The sequence below is a fragment of the Mus caroli genome, unplaced genomic scaffold, assembly GCF_978045245.1.
Source record: "Mus caroli unplaced genomic scaffold, Mus_caroli_1 scaffold_18, whole genome shotgun sequence".
Classification (NCBI taxonomy): domain Eukaryota; kingdom Metazoa; phylum Chordata; class Mammalia; order Rodentia; family Muridae; genus Mus; species Mus caroli.
The window spans coordinates 67,260,934-67,273,969 of record NW_028227273.1 but is presented as its reverse complement, the minus strand read 5'-3'; the positions used below and the strand labels follow the sequence as shown (position 1 = coordinate 67,273,969).

Sequence of the window (13,036 nt, the reverse complement as noted above, 5' to 3'; positions counted from 1 at the left end):
ACAGGGTGAGAGGGATAGGGAAGAAGGCAGTGGGCACCATGGGAGGTGGGGTGGAATGTTTTTAATGATGCGTAGCTTCTAACCTCCCAACCTCTGTAAGCAGGGGTTTCAGATATCCTGATCGCAGGATATTTGCTGTGGAAGACCCTCATAGAAAAACCAAGAAAACAAATACAATAGGCTTAGAAGTTCGCCATTTACAAGGAGATGCACTGAGGGGCGGGACAAGGTGGTCTAATAGGAAAAACAGGCCTGCAACCTCTTGAACCCAGGCTTGGTGATGCCTGCTTTCTTAATGGCTGCATGACCTTGGACGAGCCGTCTTCTCCCCTTTGGCACAGTCACGAGCACTGAGTGAGAAAGAAAGCAGAAGGAAACAGTGTCCCAGGGCAGGATGTGGGTGCTCAACCAAGGTGCAGCTTTGTGGTAGGGTGGGAATGGGTATTTCAGTTAAGCCCCCTTTCCCTCAGACCGTCCCTCCAGTTAGGGACTGAGGATAAGAGGTCTAGAAGACATGACATGCTGAGTGGTAACCACCACCCCTACCCTCCTCCCATCCCCAAACTCTCCCGAGCCCAATCATCAACTTCCCTTCCCGACGGCCCCCACTCTGACTCTGCGACTTGGGTGTTCTCATCTTCGGCTCCAGCCTGTCTGCCTCCGGCAGCATATGCTGAGACTCAGTTCATTATTTATTTCCTCTGACGGTGCCTTTTCCACAAGCTCTGAAACCTCACTGCCTGCCTGAGGAAAGATGCGCAGTTCCTGGCATTTGCAGTCACCTCACCGCCATCCCTCTCGTAGGTGAGAGAAACTGAGGCCCAGAGACATAAACTGGCCTTCCTGGCCAAAATCACAGAGCTGGCTTCCACCCAGGAGTATTTGCCCTGCCCTGGCGCCTGCTTTCAGTCTCTTCCCAGAGTGGAGGTGATACCGGCTTTTTCACAGCAAGCCACTGAGCAGTAAACACAGGCTCAGAGGAGGATGTTAGTCCTGGTAGAAACATGAACTCCACTCTCTAGCCCAGACCTTCTGTAGCATAAGCAATCAGGGGCCACAGTTACAATGTAAAGAAATACATCTTTTAAAGTTAGGCTAGGGTATAAACTCCAGGACAGAACACTTGCCTGGCATGCTCGAGGCCCAGGTGCAAAAAAAAAAAAAAAAAAAAAAATCAAAACCAATGAACTAGGCTAGGTGAAATGCTGACTCAGCATGTAAAGATACCCACCTCAAGGCTGGGGACCTGAGTTTGATTCCTCTCCTCCATGTGGTGGATGGAGAGACCTGGCTCTTGCATACTGTCTTCTGACCTCCGTGTGGTTGCCACAGTCCGTGCATTTGCATGCACATAAGTAAATGTAACTTAAACATGAATTACAAAGTGCAATATTCAGGTCAGAGGACTTCATTCTGGTCAGCACAGAAGGTTGGGAAGCTGTAAGTCTCAGAAAGAAGGTGCTAGACCAGAAGAGAGGTGTGTTGGTGGTTAGTGCTCATTAAATTGCTGCTTCTGGACACACTGGGGCCTGGGTAGGGAGGCAGGTAAGAGGCATAGTGTCCTTCTCTGGCTCAGCAGCACAGGGAGGTCCCCTTACCCTGGTCACCCCTCTGTCCTGAGGACTGGCGGAGGCAAGGCCACTGTCGTAAGCACGGAAGTGTGTATGCGTGCTCATAGCCCTTATCTCACAGCACACTGTGGGTAAGAAACATCCCTCCAAGCCAGCTGCTGATGGCAATGACTCAGAGGGCAGAGGCGGGAGGAGCTCTGAGTTTGAGGCTAGCCTGGTCTACAGAGTGAGTTCCAGGATAGCCAGGGCTACACAGAGAAACCCTGTGTTTCTTGGAGAGAGAGACAAAGACACACCCAGATACAAGAGTGTACTAGGAGGCAGATAGCCACACTGATGGTGGACAAAGCCTGGTTCTACAGACTGTCTTAAGCAGCAAAGTACCTCGAGGCCCCAGGCAGCAATTGCCCAGGCTTGGAGACTTAAGGTGCCACTTAGTAAATGCCCGCTCTGTACCAACGAACTTCTGTCTCCTCTCCCTTGGCCTTGAAGATAAGAGAGCAAGCAATAGGGTTGACCCTGTCTAGACACCAGGGGCTCCCCGACTAGGGAAGTGAGAAGGGTCTCTGACCTAAGGAACCAGGCCCAGAGGGAGGCTCTTCATTGTGAATACTCCTTGACACGCCCATGAGACACGTATCCTGGATAGGAGTTACCTGTTACAGTTCAGGCTGACTACAGAGACCCATGGCCAACATGGGTCTTGGGCCGCTTCGAAGTCTTGAGAGAATCTTGGTATGCTATTCCTACATGATAGCTTGTCTTCCTCTTAAAGTGCCAGGAGGATGGGAATGGAGACAGAAGGCTCTAAGAAGTAATCGGTAGGATTCCACACATTTTTTTTCTTTTGTGATTAAAGTGGATCTCGGTACATAGAAAGCACCACTCTCCGCACCAAGGTTGGAGCCTGAGATCATTTACTGAGCACCTACTGAGTTCCAGGTACACTGGAGGTCGGCTCTGCAGAACGACTGTCAGTGAAGTCAGGGTGCTTTTCCTGTTTATAGATGGGACAGCTGAGGCCCTGAGAGACGTGTGCATGGCAGCCACGGCTCAAGTCCCAGGGGATGAGTTCTGTCTCCTGTGCCAGCCAGGAAGGCCCCAGACTCCCCAGCCCTCACCTCCGGCCTGCCCTGGTTAGTTGTATCGAGGAGGCCCATGCCTCCCCACCTAACCTGATCCCCAGAGAGGCTGTCAGCAACAGACGGCAAGTTTAGTGTCTTCGGCAGCTTCCACTCCATCTCTATAGTTATTCATTTATTCATGTGGACCTTGGGCCCTCCCTGCAGGTCAGGGCGATGCTGAGTGTCCAGTGGCCTGCCCCCTCTCCTGGCCATTCTTAGCATCCCTCCTGCACCATCTCTAGCTTCATCTCACAACTGCTCTATTCATTTTTTTCCCATGTTCCCCAAGACATCATCAGTGGTGAAGGAGGACCATGACGCCCTCGTGTGGCCCACACCTTCATTTCCCATGTAGGAGCCCTGACCTTCTCAGGATAAAAGATGACCATGAGTGGCAGTTTCCCTAGTGAGTCCCAGTGTGGTATCTCCTTGGTGCTGGTAGCTGCCATGTCCCTTTGTGTGTCAATTCCAGGATACTCCATACTTCAAGCCCCTTGCTTGTGCCTGTAACTGTCACCCACCTCACTCTAGTTGGGATTAAGGATGGGGATGAGATCAACAATGTCCTTAGGGCTTGTTTCCATAGCTACAGTGTGAACGTACTGAAAGGGAATTTTCTGACATAAATGTTTCGTAGATCTTAAATAATATTACTATAAACATACTATTTCTATTTTGTTATCCTTTGTCTTTTATTGTGCCTAGTTTGAAAACTAAGAAATTAGTACTACTATTTTAAAAGTGTACATTTAAGTATTAAGTTTGAAGCTAACTAATTCTGTACACCTCTGGGAGTCTTATAACGCATCCGCTTGAGGCTGAGGTAGCACTGTAGTGAAAGCAAGGGCGGGCCCCTAGAATCTCCTCAGCACTTCAGAAGCCCCCGAGCTGTATCAAGATTCCTGTCTTCCTTGCAGCCCACAGAATCTAGTCCTTCAGACACGCCACAGGAGTGGGTTAGCTGACACCAGGAGGTAAACCTGGAGGGTTACTGCAGCATCTCTGGAGCCTCCAGGCTGACAGTGACTTACACTGGGATGGGGCTCTGGCTTAGCTTACATGCTTCCTCAGTTTCCCCAAAGGCTGCATCTTCTTGTGGGCCTCAGTCATGGGTCATCTCCCTCTAACCTGGGCCAGCCCAGTGAAAGCAGACCTTAAGACGGTGCCAGGCTTGTGTGAGTCATAGGAACCCAGGCTCCGAGTTGTGTGTGGACGAAGGCAGATGGCAGGGTTATTTTTTATTTTTTGCTCCATTCCACTGAAGTCACATTTTCCTACCCAAGCTCTAAAAGCATTCTGTGGTATAAAATCTGCCATCATCTGACCCACGCTACCGAAATAAAGCAGCTCACTGCCGTCATTCTCCCTGAAAAGTGCCTCTGTGTCATGCGCCAGGACTGGTGGGGAGAGGCCTGGCCTGCTTAAAAACACTTCATCATAATCCCCACAGCGTCCCCCATCCTCTTAGCTCCCTGGGGGGCTGCTCGGGTTTCTCAGGCTGTTATTACTGGAATGTCAGCTGCTCTGCTTCCAGGCCATCCACACAGACCTGCTCTGTCTTAGGCCTCCGCCGCCTCCGCTTAGCTCATTTTACGAAAACACCATTTCAAAGATAAATGCCAATGCGGCCTGCTTTCCTGTCACTGTCTCTGTGTCCTCTGGCTTCCCACCCCTTGGCATCAATTGATCCATTAGGGCACCACTGCCACCCAGAGTCCTGTGGTGGTTATGTGTCATTGATGTCTGTCCACAGATGCATACCCAGAAAGTGTGTGCGCCTTTAATCCCTGCATATGAGAGGCAGAGACAGGTGGATCTCTGAGTCTGAAGCCGGCTTGAGCTACATACTAGATAATCTGGGCTACCCAGAGAAACCATGTCTTAAAAACAAAAATAAAATAAATATAATATATATGAATGTGTATGTAAAGCATACATAAGTTAAGTTGCAAATGGAGTTTCACAATTTAGCTAGTGCAGCTGCTTCTCCATGTGTGTCAGAGTTACAGTCCATGTTCTCATCTTAAATTGAAAATAGCAAAATAAAAAGTATACTTAGGGGGCTGGGCATGGAACATATGCCTTTCACCCCAACACTTTGAAAGCAGAGGCAGGGGATCTCTGTGAGTTCAAGGCCAGCCTGGTTCACATAGTGAGTTCCTGGACAGCCAGAGCTATGCAGAGATACCCCATTTAAATGTGTGTGCATGTGTATGTATACAAACAATATATAATTTATATATTATTTTATACATTAATACATTGTAAATTAAGTATAAGCATTTATATAATATTTTAATGTTATCTGTAAATATAAATACATAGCAATATAATATTGTTATGTATTTAATAATACAATATTATTAGTATAATATTTTATATAATTATATAGTATGAATATTTAATATACATAAATTAGGTTTTTAGAACATATATTTATATGGGCTGCAGAGATATCTGGGTAGGTAAAGTAATTGCCCTGTAAATGAAGGATCCAGAGTTCAAATCCCTAGAACCCAAGTAAAGCTAGGCTCAGTAACACACACATCTGTAATCAGTGGTAGAATGGGAAGCAGAGACAGGAGAACCCCAGGAAGCTCCTGACTCAGACAAGAGGACTAACATCCAAGGTTGTCCTCTGGCCTCCAGATGAGTTGGGTAGCATACGTGCATCCACATTCTTATACATAATGTACACATACACATTATACAGACACAAATGTCTTTTAAAGGTATAGATTTAATACAGGTGACCTACCCAACACCATGGCTTTGCCCACTTACATACATTAGCCTAATCATTCATGTATGTGTATATATATATATATATATATATATATATATATATATGTATGTGTGTATGTATGTGTGTGTGTGTGTATATATATATATATATATATATATATATATATATATATATATATACACATAACACACACACACATACGAATGAATGAATATCCTACAGGCTGTGCTGTGGTCCAGCTAGGCCAACAATGGCTGTCTACCTTCAGAAAATCCAAGAATCCAGTAGTTATTCAATCCACAAGGCTGGATGTCCCAGCTGATCTTCAGTATATGCTGGAATTCTAAAGAATGTGTTAATGTCCATAAAGGAATGGACTTCCCAGCAAGAACAAGAGCAAGCAGGCAAAAAGAGAGCTTCCTTCTTCCATGTTCTGTGTATATGCTACCAGGGGAAGGTGTGACCCAGATTAAAGGTGGATCTTCCCACCTCAAAAGATCCAGATTAAAGATGGGTCTTCCCACTTCAAATGATTTAATTAAGAAAAAAATCCCTCACAGATGTAGTCAAGTTGATAACCAACAATAGCTATCACACCTGTAGTTGGTCAGAGGCACCGAACAGGAGGTCTGTTTTGCAGTGAAATGTAAGAACGTGGCCTTCAGTTTACTGAACGTTGTCCTGCAGTGGAGAAATAGTGGTTACAGACATGCCTTTGCGCCACCGAAAGCTGGACAATACTAAGTCAAATCTGAGGGGGCCCAGGCAGGGAAGCAAACCCTTGAAGAATAAGAATGAAAACTCAGTTTGGTTTGGCTTCATCCGCCTGCATCAGACTCCAGGGAGTCTAATGCCAGTGCTTTGTTGCTGGCATGTTTAAAACACAGTAGTTTGGGAAAAGGTTTCAGGCAACAACCAGTCCAATTCCAGGGGCCCAATAAAGCTTTAGGTGTGACTGCATAGAAGCTCCTTTGTGAAGTACATGTGACCATGAGGGTGGCTTCTACAGCTAAAAAGGCCTAGAATCTAGTGTGGTCTCTGATAGATCGCATAGAGGTAAGCAGGCTATTAGGCACATGTAGCATCTCCCCTAAGGTTAGGTTCAACTGGGAGCTAGAGATAACGGGCTAGGGAGGGAAAGTCTGGGATAATCGTTCTGGGAGATTTGGATGATGCTGCTGCCACAGATAGCACAAAGGTATCCGGTCATTAGTGATCCCTGTGCCCGGGCAGGAAAACGGGTATTTGATTGGAGAGAGGCCCCTGTGTGTTTAACATTCCTGGTTCTCTAGTGCTCTGTGGGCACAAGGACCTTCATAATCCCAACCCAAATCAAAGGCTTTATGCTATTCATTTAGGTGGGGCATTTCTTACCGAAGAGGCAGTCAAGTTAAGAGCAAAGACTCAGCTGGGTATAGTAGTGCATGTCTGTGATCCAGGAACTTGGGAGATAGAGACGAGAGAATCAGAAGTTCATGGTCATCCTGGTCTATATGAGTTTGAAATTAGTCTGTCTCAGTGAATTAAGTCGGCAAACTTATAAAATGAGTAAGTAAAAAACACGGGCTCTACTATTTTGAGTCCCAGTTCAGCCATTTGTTGAACATGATTCCAGCCCTCTGAACTACTGTTCCTTAGCCTTTAAAGGGGGTTCGGGGTCACCAGCCTGGAGAGATGGCTCAGCGGTTAAGAGCGCTGGCTGCTCTTCCAGAGGTCCTGAGTTCAATTCCCAACACCCATATGGTGGCTCACAACCATCTGTAATGGGATCTGATGCCCTCTCCTGGTGTGCATGAAAACAGAACACTCATATCCATGAAATAAATAAAGGAAAAGGACTGGAGAGATGGCTCAGCAGTTAATAGCACTATTCTTCCAGAGGTCCTAAGTCCAATTCCCCGCATGGTGATTCATGACCATCTGTAAAGGGATCTGATGCCCTCCTCTGAAGTGTCTGAAGACAGCTACAGTGTACATTATTTATGCTTAAATAATTCTTTAAAAAAAATAAACCTTTAAAAGCACACACATACACCAACATCCTATGGCTCACCTGGAGATTCTTTGAGGTCATAGGTCTGTGCTGTGGCTGTGGAGTTGGACAGCTGCTGTTGCCACCACCACCTCTTCCCCCTCTTTCCCCTCCTCCAGCCATCCTTAGCAATGGTAATATTCACTTCCAGGCTACATTGAACAATATTTGGTGTCAACAAGAGGGCAAGTCTGTACAATTCTGGCATCGGCCAATGCATGGGGTAACTTGCTATGATGAAGAACTGTCTGGACCCTAATGTCAGGAACACCACTAGAAGCCGCCTTGGTAGTACCCTCCGAGGCTATGCCCTTGCTGTTTGGAGTTTGCTTGCTTACTACCTATCAGCAGAAGAAATGCCAGCTCCAAAGACTGAGTTTTTCCAGTCCTAACCACCCAGGCCATTTGCCTATTCCGTCACAGCAGACCAGCAGACGCTGGAGCTGTCAGATCCAGACTCCAGTCCCAGATGACCTGTGTACATATGACCTTGGGGGCCAGAGGCACCACATTTCAGACCCTCCATCGTTTATCTGAAAATAGGATCATAAGTAGCTGGGAAACATAGTAGAAGTTAATACTACAGCCACCAAGGTCAACACAGACGTGAGTTCAAATCTCAGCTACTTACTTGGTGAACTTTGGGAAGTGCCCTCACTTCCCTCACCTGTGAAATGGGTCTGATAATCCCCTTCCTCCTCCAGAAAGTTCATCTGGGAACTAAAGGAGCTGACACAGGTGATAATTGCTTTTATTGTTATCCAGTTCATCCAACAAGTGGTTCTCTTTGATTCCCTGAATACCATCAGGGACAAGGTGGCAAACAAAATGGTATCGTGGGCAGCGTGTCTGCATGAGTGCGCTTCTTGTAATGCAGGAGGGTGCCCGCCTGATGCCCCTCAGCACTGATGTCTGACACACTGTTCTCTCACCCTCTTGCAGATCTGTGCCATCATAGGTGGAACCTTCACTGTCGCTGGCATTCTGGACTCCTGTATCTTCACAGCCTCAGAAGCGTGGAAGAAGATCCAGCTGGGCAAAATTCACTGACATCCTGCCCAGCCCAGTGACTGAGGACCAGGAACCCTGCTAGCCCTGCCTCTGGCGTCCTATCTCCTTCTGCCTTCGCTGGCCCAGTGTGTGTGGGAGGAGGGTGATGGTTATGGGTGGCACCAGGTTCCCCAGCTACCTCTCTCCCCATGTTTTAGATAAATTAACACTGCCTGGAGTCATGTGTCCCTTTCCCTGCAGAGCCCCAAGACCAGGGTCCAGCATGGGGAGGTACTCCAGGGATGCTGGTGACCTCTCTGGGAAGGCTGTAGTCTATTCTCTGTTAGGGAATAACCTAGAGTACAAACAGATAAGCTTTCAGACAGGCTTTGACAATCTTTAAGCCCCCATCATTTGGACATGCTAATAGCTTGATTTGTCTCCCGGGCAGCCAACCTGCGCTCTCAGCCTTGGGACCAGACGGCCCAAAGGTACTGCTGCTTGGCGCTCTTGGTATGGAATGGTACTTGGCAGGGACACCCATAGGCACGGCACTGTAGCTGGAACTTGCTTCTGCCTCATTGTTTCATGCCCGACCTAGAACCCGGGGCTTATCTCCTACCCCAGCCCTGCCTCCTTCTCCGGAGCAGATGCCAGATTGCTTGACAGAACGGCGGAGACTCAGATTTGCCCACCAGTCCTGAGGCAGCTCACAGGTGCCCCTTCCTCTCTTGTCTTTGCTTTTCTGAATCCCCCACCAATGTGCCTCAGCTGCTGTGCTATGCGGCAATAGCATTTCTTGGTGAAGGGGCTGGTTCCCATTGCAAAGCCCCCCTCCCCCCACAGTTACATTCTGCAGTGCCAAGGGATGGGGCCATGTGACTGGAAGGTCATCCCTGGAAGACCATATAAGGCACAGTTTGTACACTTCTGTCCAAACCAGAAGCATCCTTAAAAATGAACCACAAATGATCATGTCTGACATCTACCTGTGGTCCCAAGGCCTTAGCTGGGGAAATGAAGCAGGTTTCTTCTCTTTCCATCCCTGCCTTGCAGGGTCCCAAAAGATGCCCAGCATCTGGAACCCACTTGCTATTGAGACCCCCTGTTAGCTGAGCACATGCCAACTCATTCTTAGACCCAGGGGGCTCCAGTGTCTCCCTCACTTCCTCCTGAGTTAGATCTCTTTGTTGTTCCCCCTCATCCTTCCCTTTTTTTCCTAAGGGGAGGGGCAGTGGTCTAGGTGTGAATTCCATGCAGAGAATTTTAGCTGTGCTCTCAAGTCCAGAGAGAGCCGCAGGCCTGGGCTTCATTTATATTGAGATTGTTTGCATACTTTTGTAATGAAGGGGAATCTGCAGTAGGAAGTTTTGGGTTTTTTTTTTGTTTTTGTTTGGTTTTGCTTTTGTTTTTCTTAAATAATCTCTTATGGGTAGCTGGATTCTCTGCCATTTGTAATTTTTCCTCTGATTCCAATTAGCAAAACTTCCCTTTTTATATGAGTTGATTCTTATTGTGTATGTAAACTGCCCCTGGCCACTTGGCTAGATTTCTTATCTTCTTTTAAACATTCTGTTCCACAGTTTAAGAAACCAGTCCCTTTGGTGTGTGAATCTGTCACCTGTGGAGGGTTGGGCAGGGTGGGATGGGACGGGAACTATGTGGCATGCGTATAAATTGAAATCCCACTTTTGTGAGGACACGGGATGTCAGTTTCCCATGGAAGAGACGCCTCTGGCCTGTTGTTCTTGTAAAGGTAATTCTTAAGGGGACATATGTTTTGATTCTTTCCCACTCACTGGGTTCAATTAGATATTAAAAGGCTGCTTTTCAGAAATATTGCTGTGACTCTGCCTTGGTGGTGGCTGGGTAGCCCAGAGTCTAGGGTGGGAGTGAGAGTGAAATTTAATTCTACAGAAAGAACAGAGGTTGACAGTGCTGAAGAGAGCCAGGTGATGGCACACACCTTTGATCTGCCTTAAGCTCATAGGAGGCTTAGCCAGGCAGATCAGGTCAGCCTGATCTACAGAGTGAGTTCCAGGACAGAGCAGAGAAAACCTGTCAAGAAAAACAAGAATAATAAAGCCAGGTGTGGTGGCACATGCCTTTAATCCCAGCACTCAGGAGGCAGAGGCAAGAGGATCTGTGTGAGTTCAAAGACAACCTGGTCTACAGAGAGAAGCCCTGTAAAGGGAGGAGGAGCAGGAGGGGGAGGAGAGAAGGTCTGCCAAGAACCAAGAAATCTTGCAGGTTATGGTTACAAACCATTGACCTTGAAGAGCCTAGTTGGCTTTATCCCAGTCAGATTATATATGTAGAGAGTTGTGGAAGCTTCTAGAGAGAGGATTTCTTCTAATCGAGTTTAACTATGGGTACCTTAGAGGGAGATCACCCTGGGAGGAGGGGAGCCTGATGTCACTGAGCCATGGGTGAGGCACCCAGGCTGGCAGTCCATTCACCCATAGAACACTAGTTTTACTAAAGTGTTTGCTAAAAACAAAAGAAGCATTTCCTGTTTGTCCTCAAGCGGTAGCATTTCCAGAAATTTTGAGAGATCCACCCTGGGATGCCACCTGTCTGGAAAACAGACCACCAAGGAACTTTCTCCGTGGATGCTCCTTGGAACTGGATTCATGAATTGACAAATGTATTTGAAGTTGACATAGAACATGGAAGACTGAATCATAGCCAGGGGCCCTGGGCTGCAGTGCTTCTAAGAGGCAGTGGTGGAGGGGCATCCCAGGGAGAGGTTCAAGTGCTAGGCGAGATGGGTGTCGTCATGGAGGAAACCTGGGAAGAAGGGAAGTGTAACAGGACTCAGAGGAAGGAGGAAGAGGGGGGTTTAGACAGGGTAAGTTGCTTTTATTTACTAGAAACAATGACAGGCCATTAGAGGTCTAAATCCTTTTTTAAGAGAAAATTTTTGGGGTGGAGGGGATGGCTCATCAGGGAAAGGAATTTGCTACTATAACTGGGCTTTGCTACTTTGTGGGTTCTTTTTCCCATCCTTTATCCCCCCAGTTTCCCCTGCTATTACTACATAGGAAAGGATAGCAGGAGAGACAGAGATCTCTGAATCTATTGTTTTTTCTTGTTCCTCCTTTAAGCAGGACTACTAACAAACTGCAACCAACCCCCCACACCGCACTCCCAAACAACCACCAACCACCTGCAATGCCTCTTGGGGCCCTAGCATTTATCTACCCTCTGAAAAGTTCCCAGAATTCTAAGTATCACACAATCACAGAAACCATTTGCAGCCAGCAAAACTGTGCCTCTGCTAGAGCACGAGGCAAATCATAGCTGCTTCGGACAGTCAGAAACAGCCTCACATCCCACATCCCACAGCTGAGATTAAAGGGAACGCACATTCTTTTATTTTTGTGTTCTTTTTTGTTTGTTTGTTTGTTTTTTCAAGACAGGGTTTCTCTGTGTAGCCCTGGCTGTCCTGGCACTCACTTTGTAGACCAGGCTGGCCTCGAACTCAGAAATACGCCTGCCTCTGCCTCCCGAGTGCTGGGATTAAAGGCGTGCGCCACCACCGCCCCACTTGTGTTCTTAAAGAAACCAAAATTGTCACTACAGCTACCAGTCCTGACGACCCACATGATGGAAGAATTAGCCCCCTCATTGCCATGGGATATAATGTATGAATGTATACACACACAAGTAAATACAGAAATGAAGTTAAAACTATTTAAGGGCCAGTGAGATAGCTGGTGTATGCGATGACCTGAGTTCAATCCCAGAACCCATGTAAAGTTGGAAGGAGAGAAAGATCATCACAAAGTTTGTCCTCTAACTTCAGTGCGTGTGCCATGACGCTTGATCACCCTCCCATATAATAATAAATTTTATCTTTAAAAAATTATTTTAAAACTTGTTTTTGGGCTAGAGGTGTAGCTCGGTGTTACAGGCCTCCTCCCACCCCCAGCACCAAAGCAACAACCAAAGCAACCTGGTGCATGCTTCTAAAGTCTTATCTGAAGATAGACGCGGTAGCGTGCGAATGTGAATGGGAACTCACGAGGGAGGGCATTCTCTGAAGACCCCTTTTCCTCCCCGCAGCTGCTCTCTGCCAGTTCTTTGCTGCTGAGGTCATGCATTTCATTCCAACCCATCACTGGGAGGACTTGGCATTCTCAGCATGCCAGGAAGAAACAGGGGCGTAATCACGCCCTGGCCACACAGCTAGCAGGTGGTAAAGTTGAAATTCCAACCCAGATCTGCCTGACTACCAGGTTCTGAGGAAGCACGGGGCGGGGCGGGGCGGGGCGGGGGGGGGGGACGGGGGAGGGGCGGGTGGCTGTTCCTCAGCCCTAGCGTCATCTGAGCTATGTCAAAACAGAAAGCCAAAATGGAGGAGGGTCAGAGCAAGAGGGCCTTTTGTCTCTTTTCTTACAGTTCTCATGTGGTAGTGGCCTCCAACCATAAAATTGTTTTTGTTGCTACGTCATAATTGTAATCTTACTGTTATAGATTGTAAGTGCCTTCAGAAGTAGAGAGTTGCCATTGGGGGTCGCGACCCACAGGTTGAGAACCATTGCGTTAAGCCATCCTGTAAGAAAATGGG

At 47.3% G+C, this 13,036-nt stretch overlaps 1 protein-coding gene across 1 annotated transcript in view; it reads left to right on the top strand.

The window, feature by feature from the left end:
• Positions 1-10,300, top strand: part of Ergic1 (endoplasmic reticulum-golgi intermediate compartment 1) — a 97,244-nt gene extending 86,944 nt beyond the window's left edge. Inside the window, exon 10 of the mRNA XM_085832533.1 lies at positions 8,416-10,300. Within this exon, the coding sequence (XP_085688659.1) occupies positions 8,416-8,523 (108 nt within the window). The 3' untranslated portion in view covers positions 8,524-10,300. The remainder of the gene's footprint in view (positions 1-8,415) is intronic.
• The last annotated feature ends 2,736 nt before the right edge of the window (positions 10,301-13,036 follow it).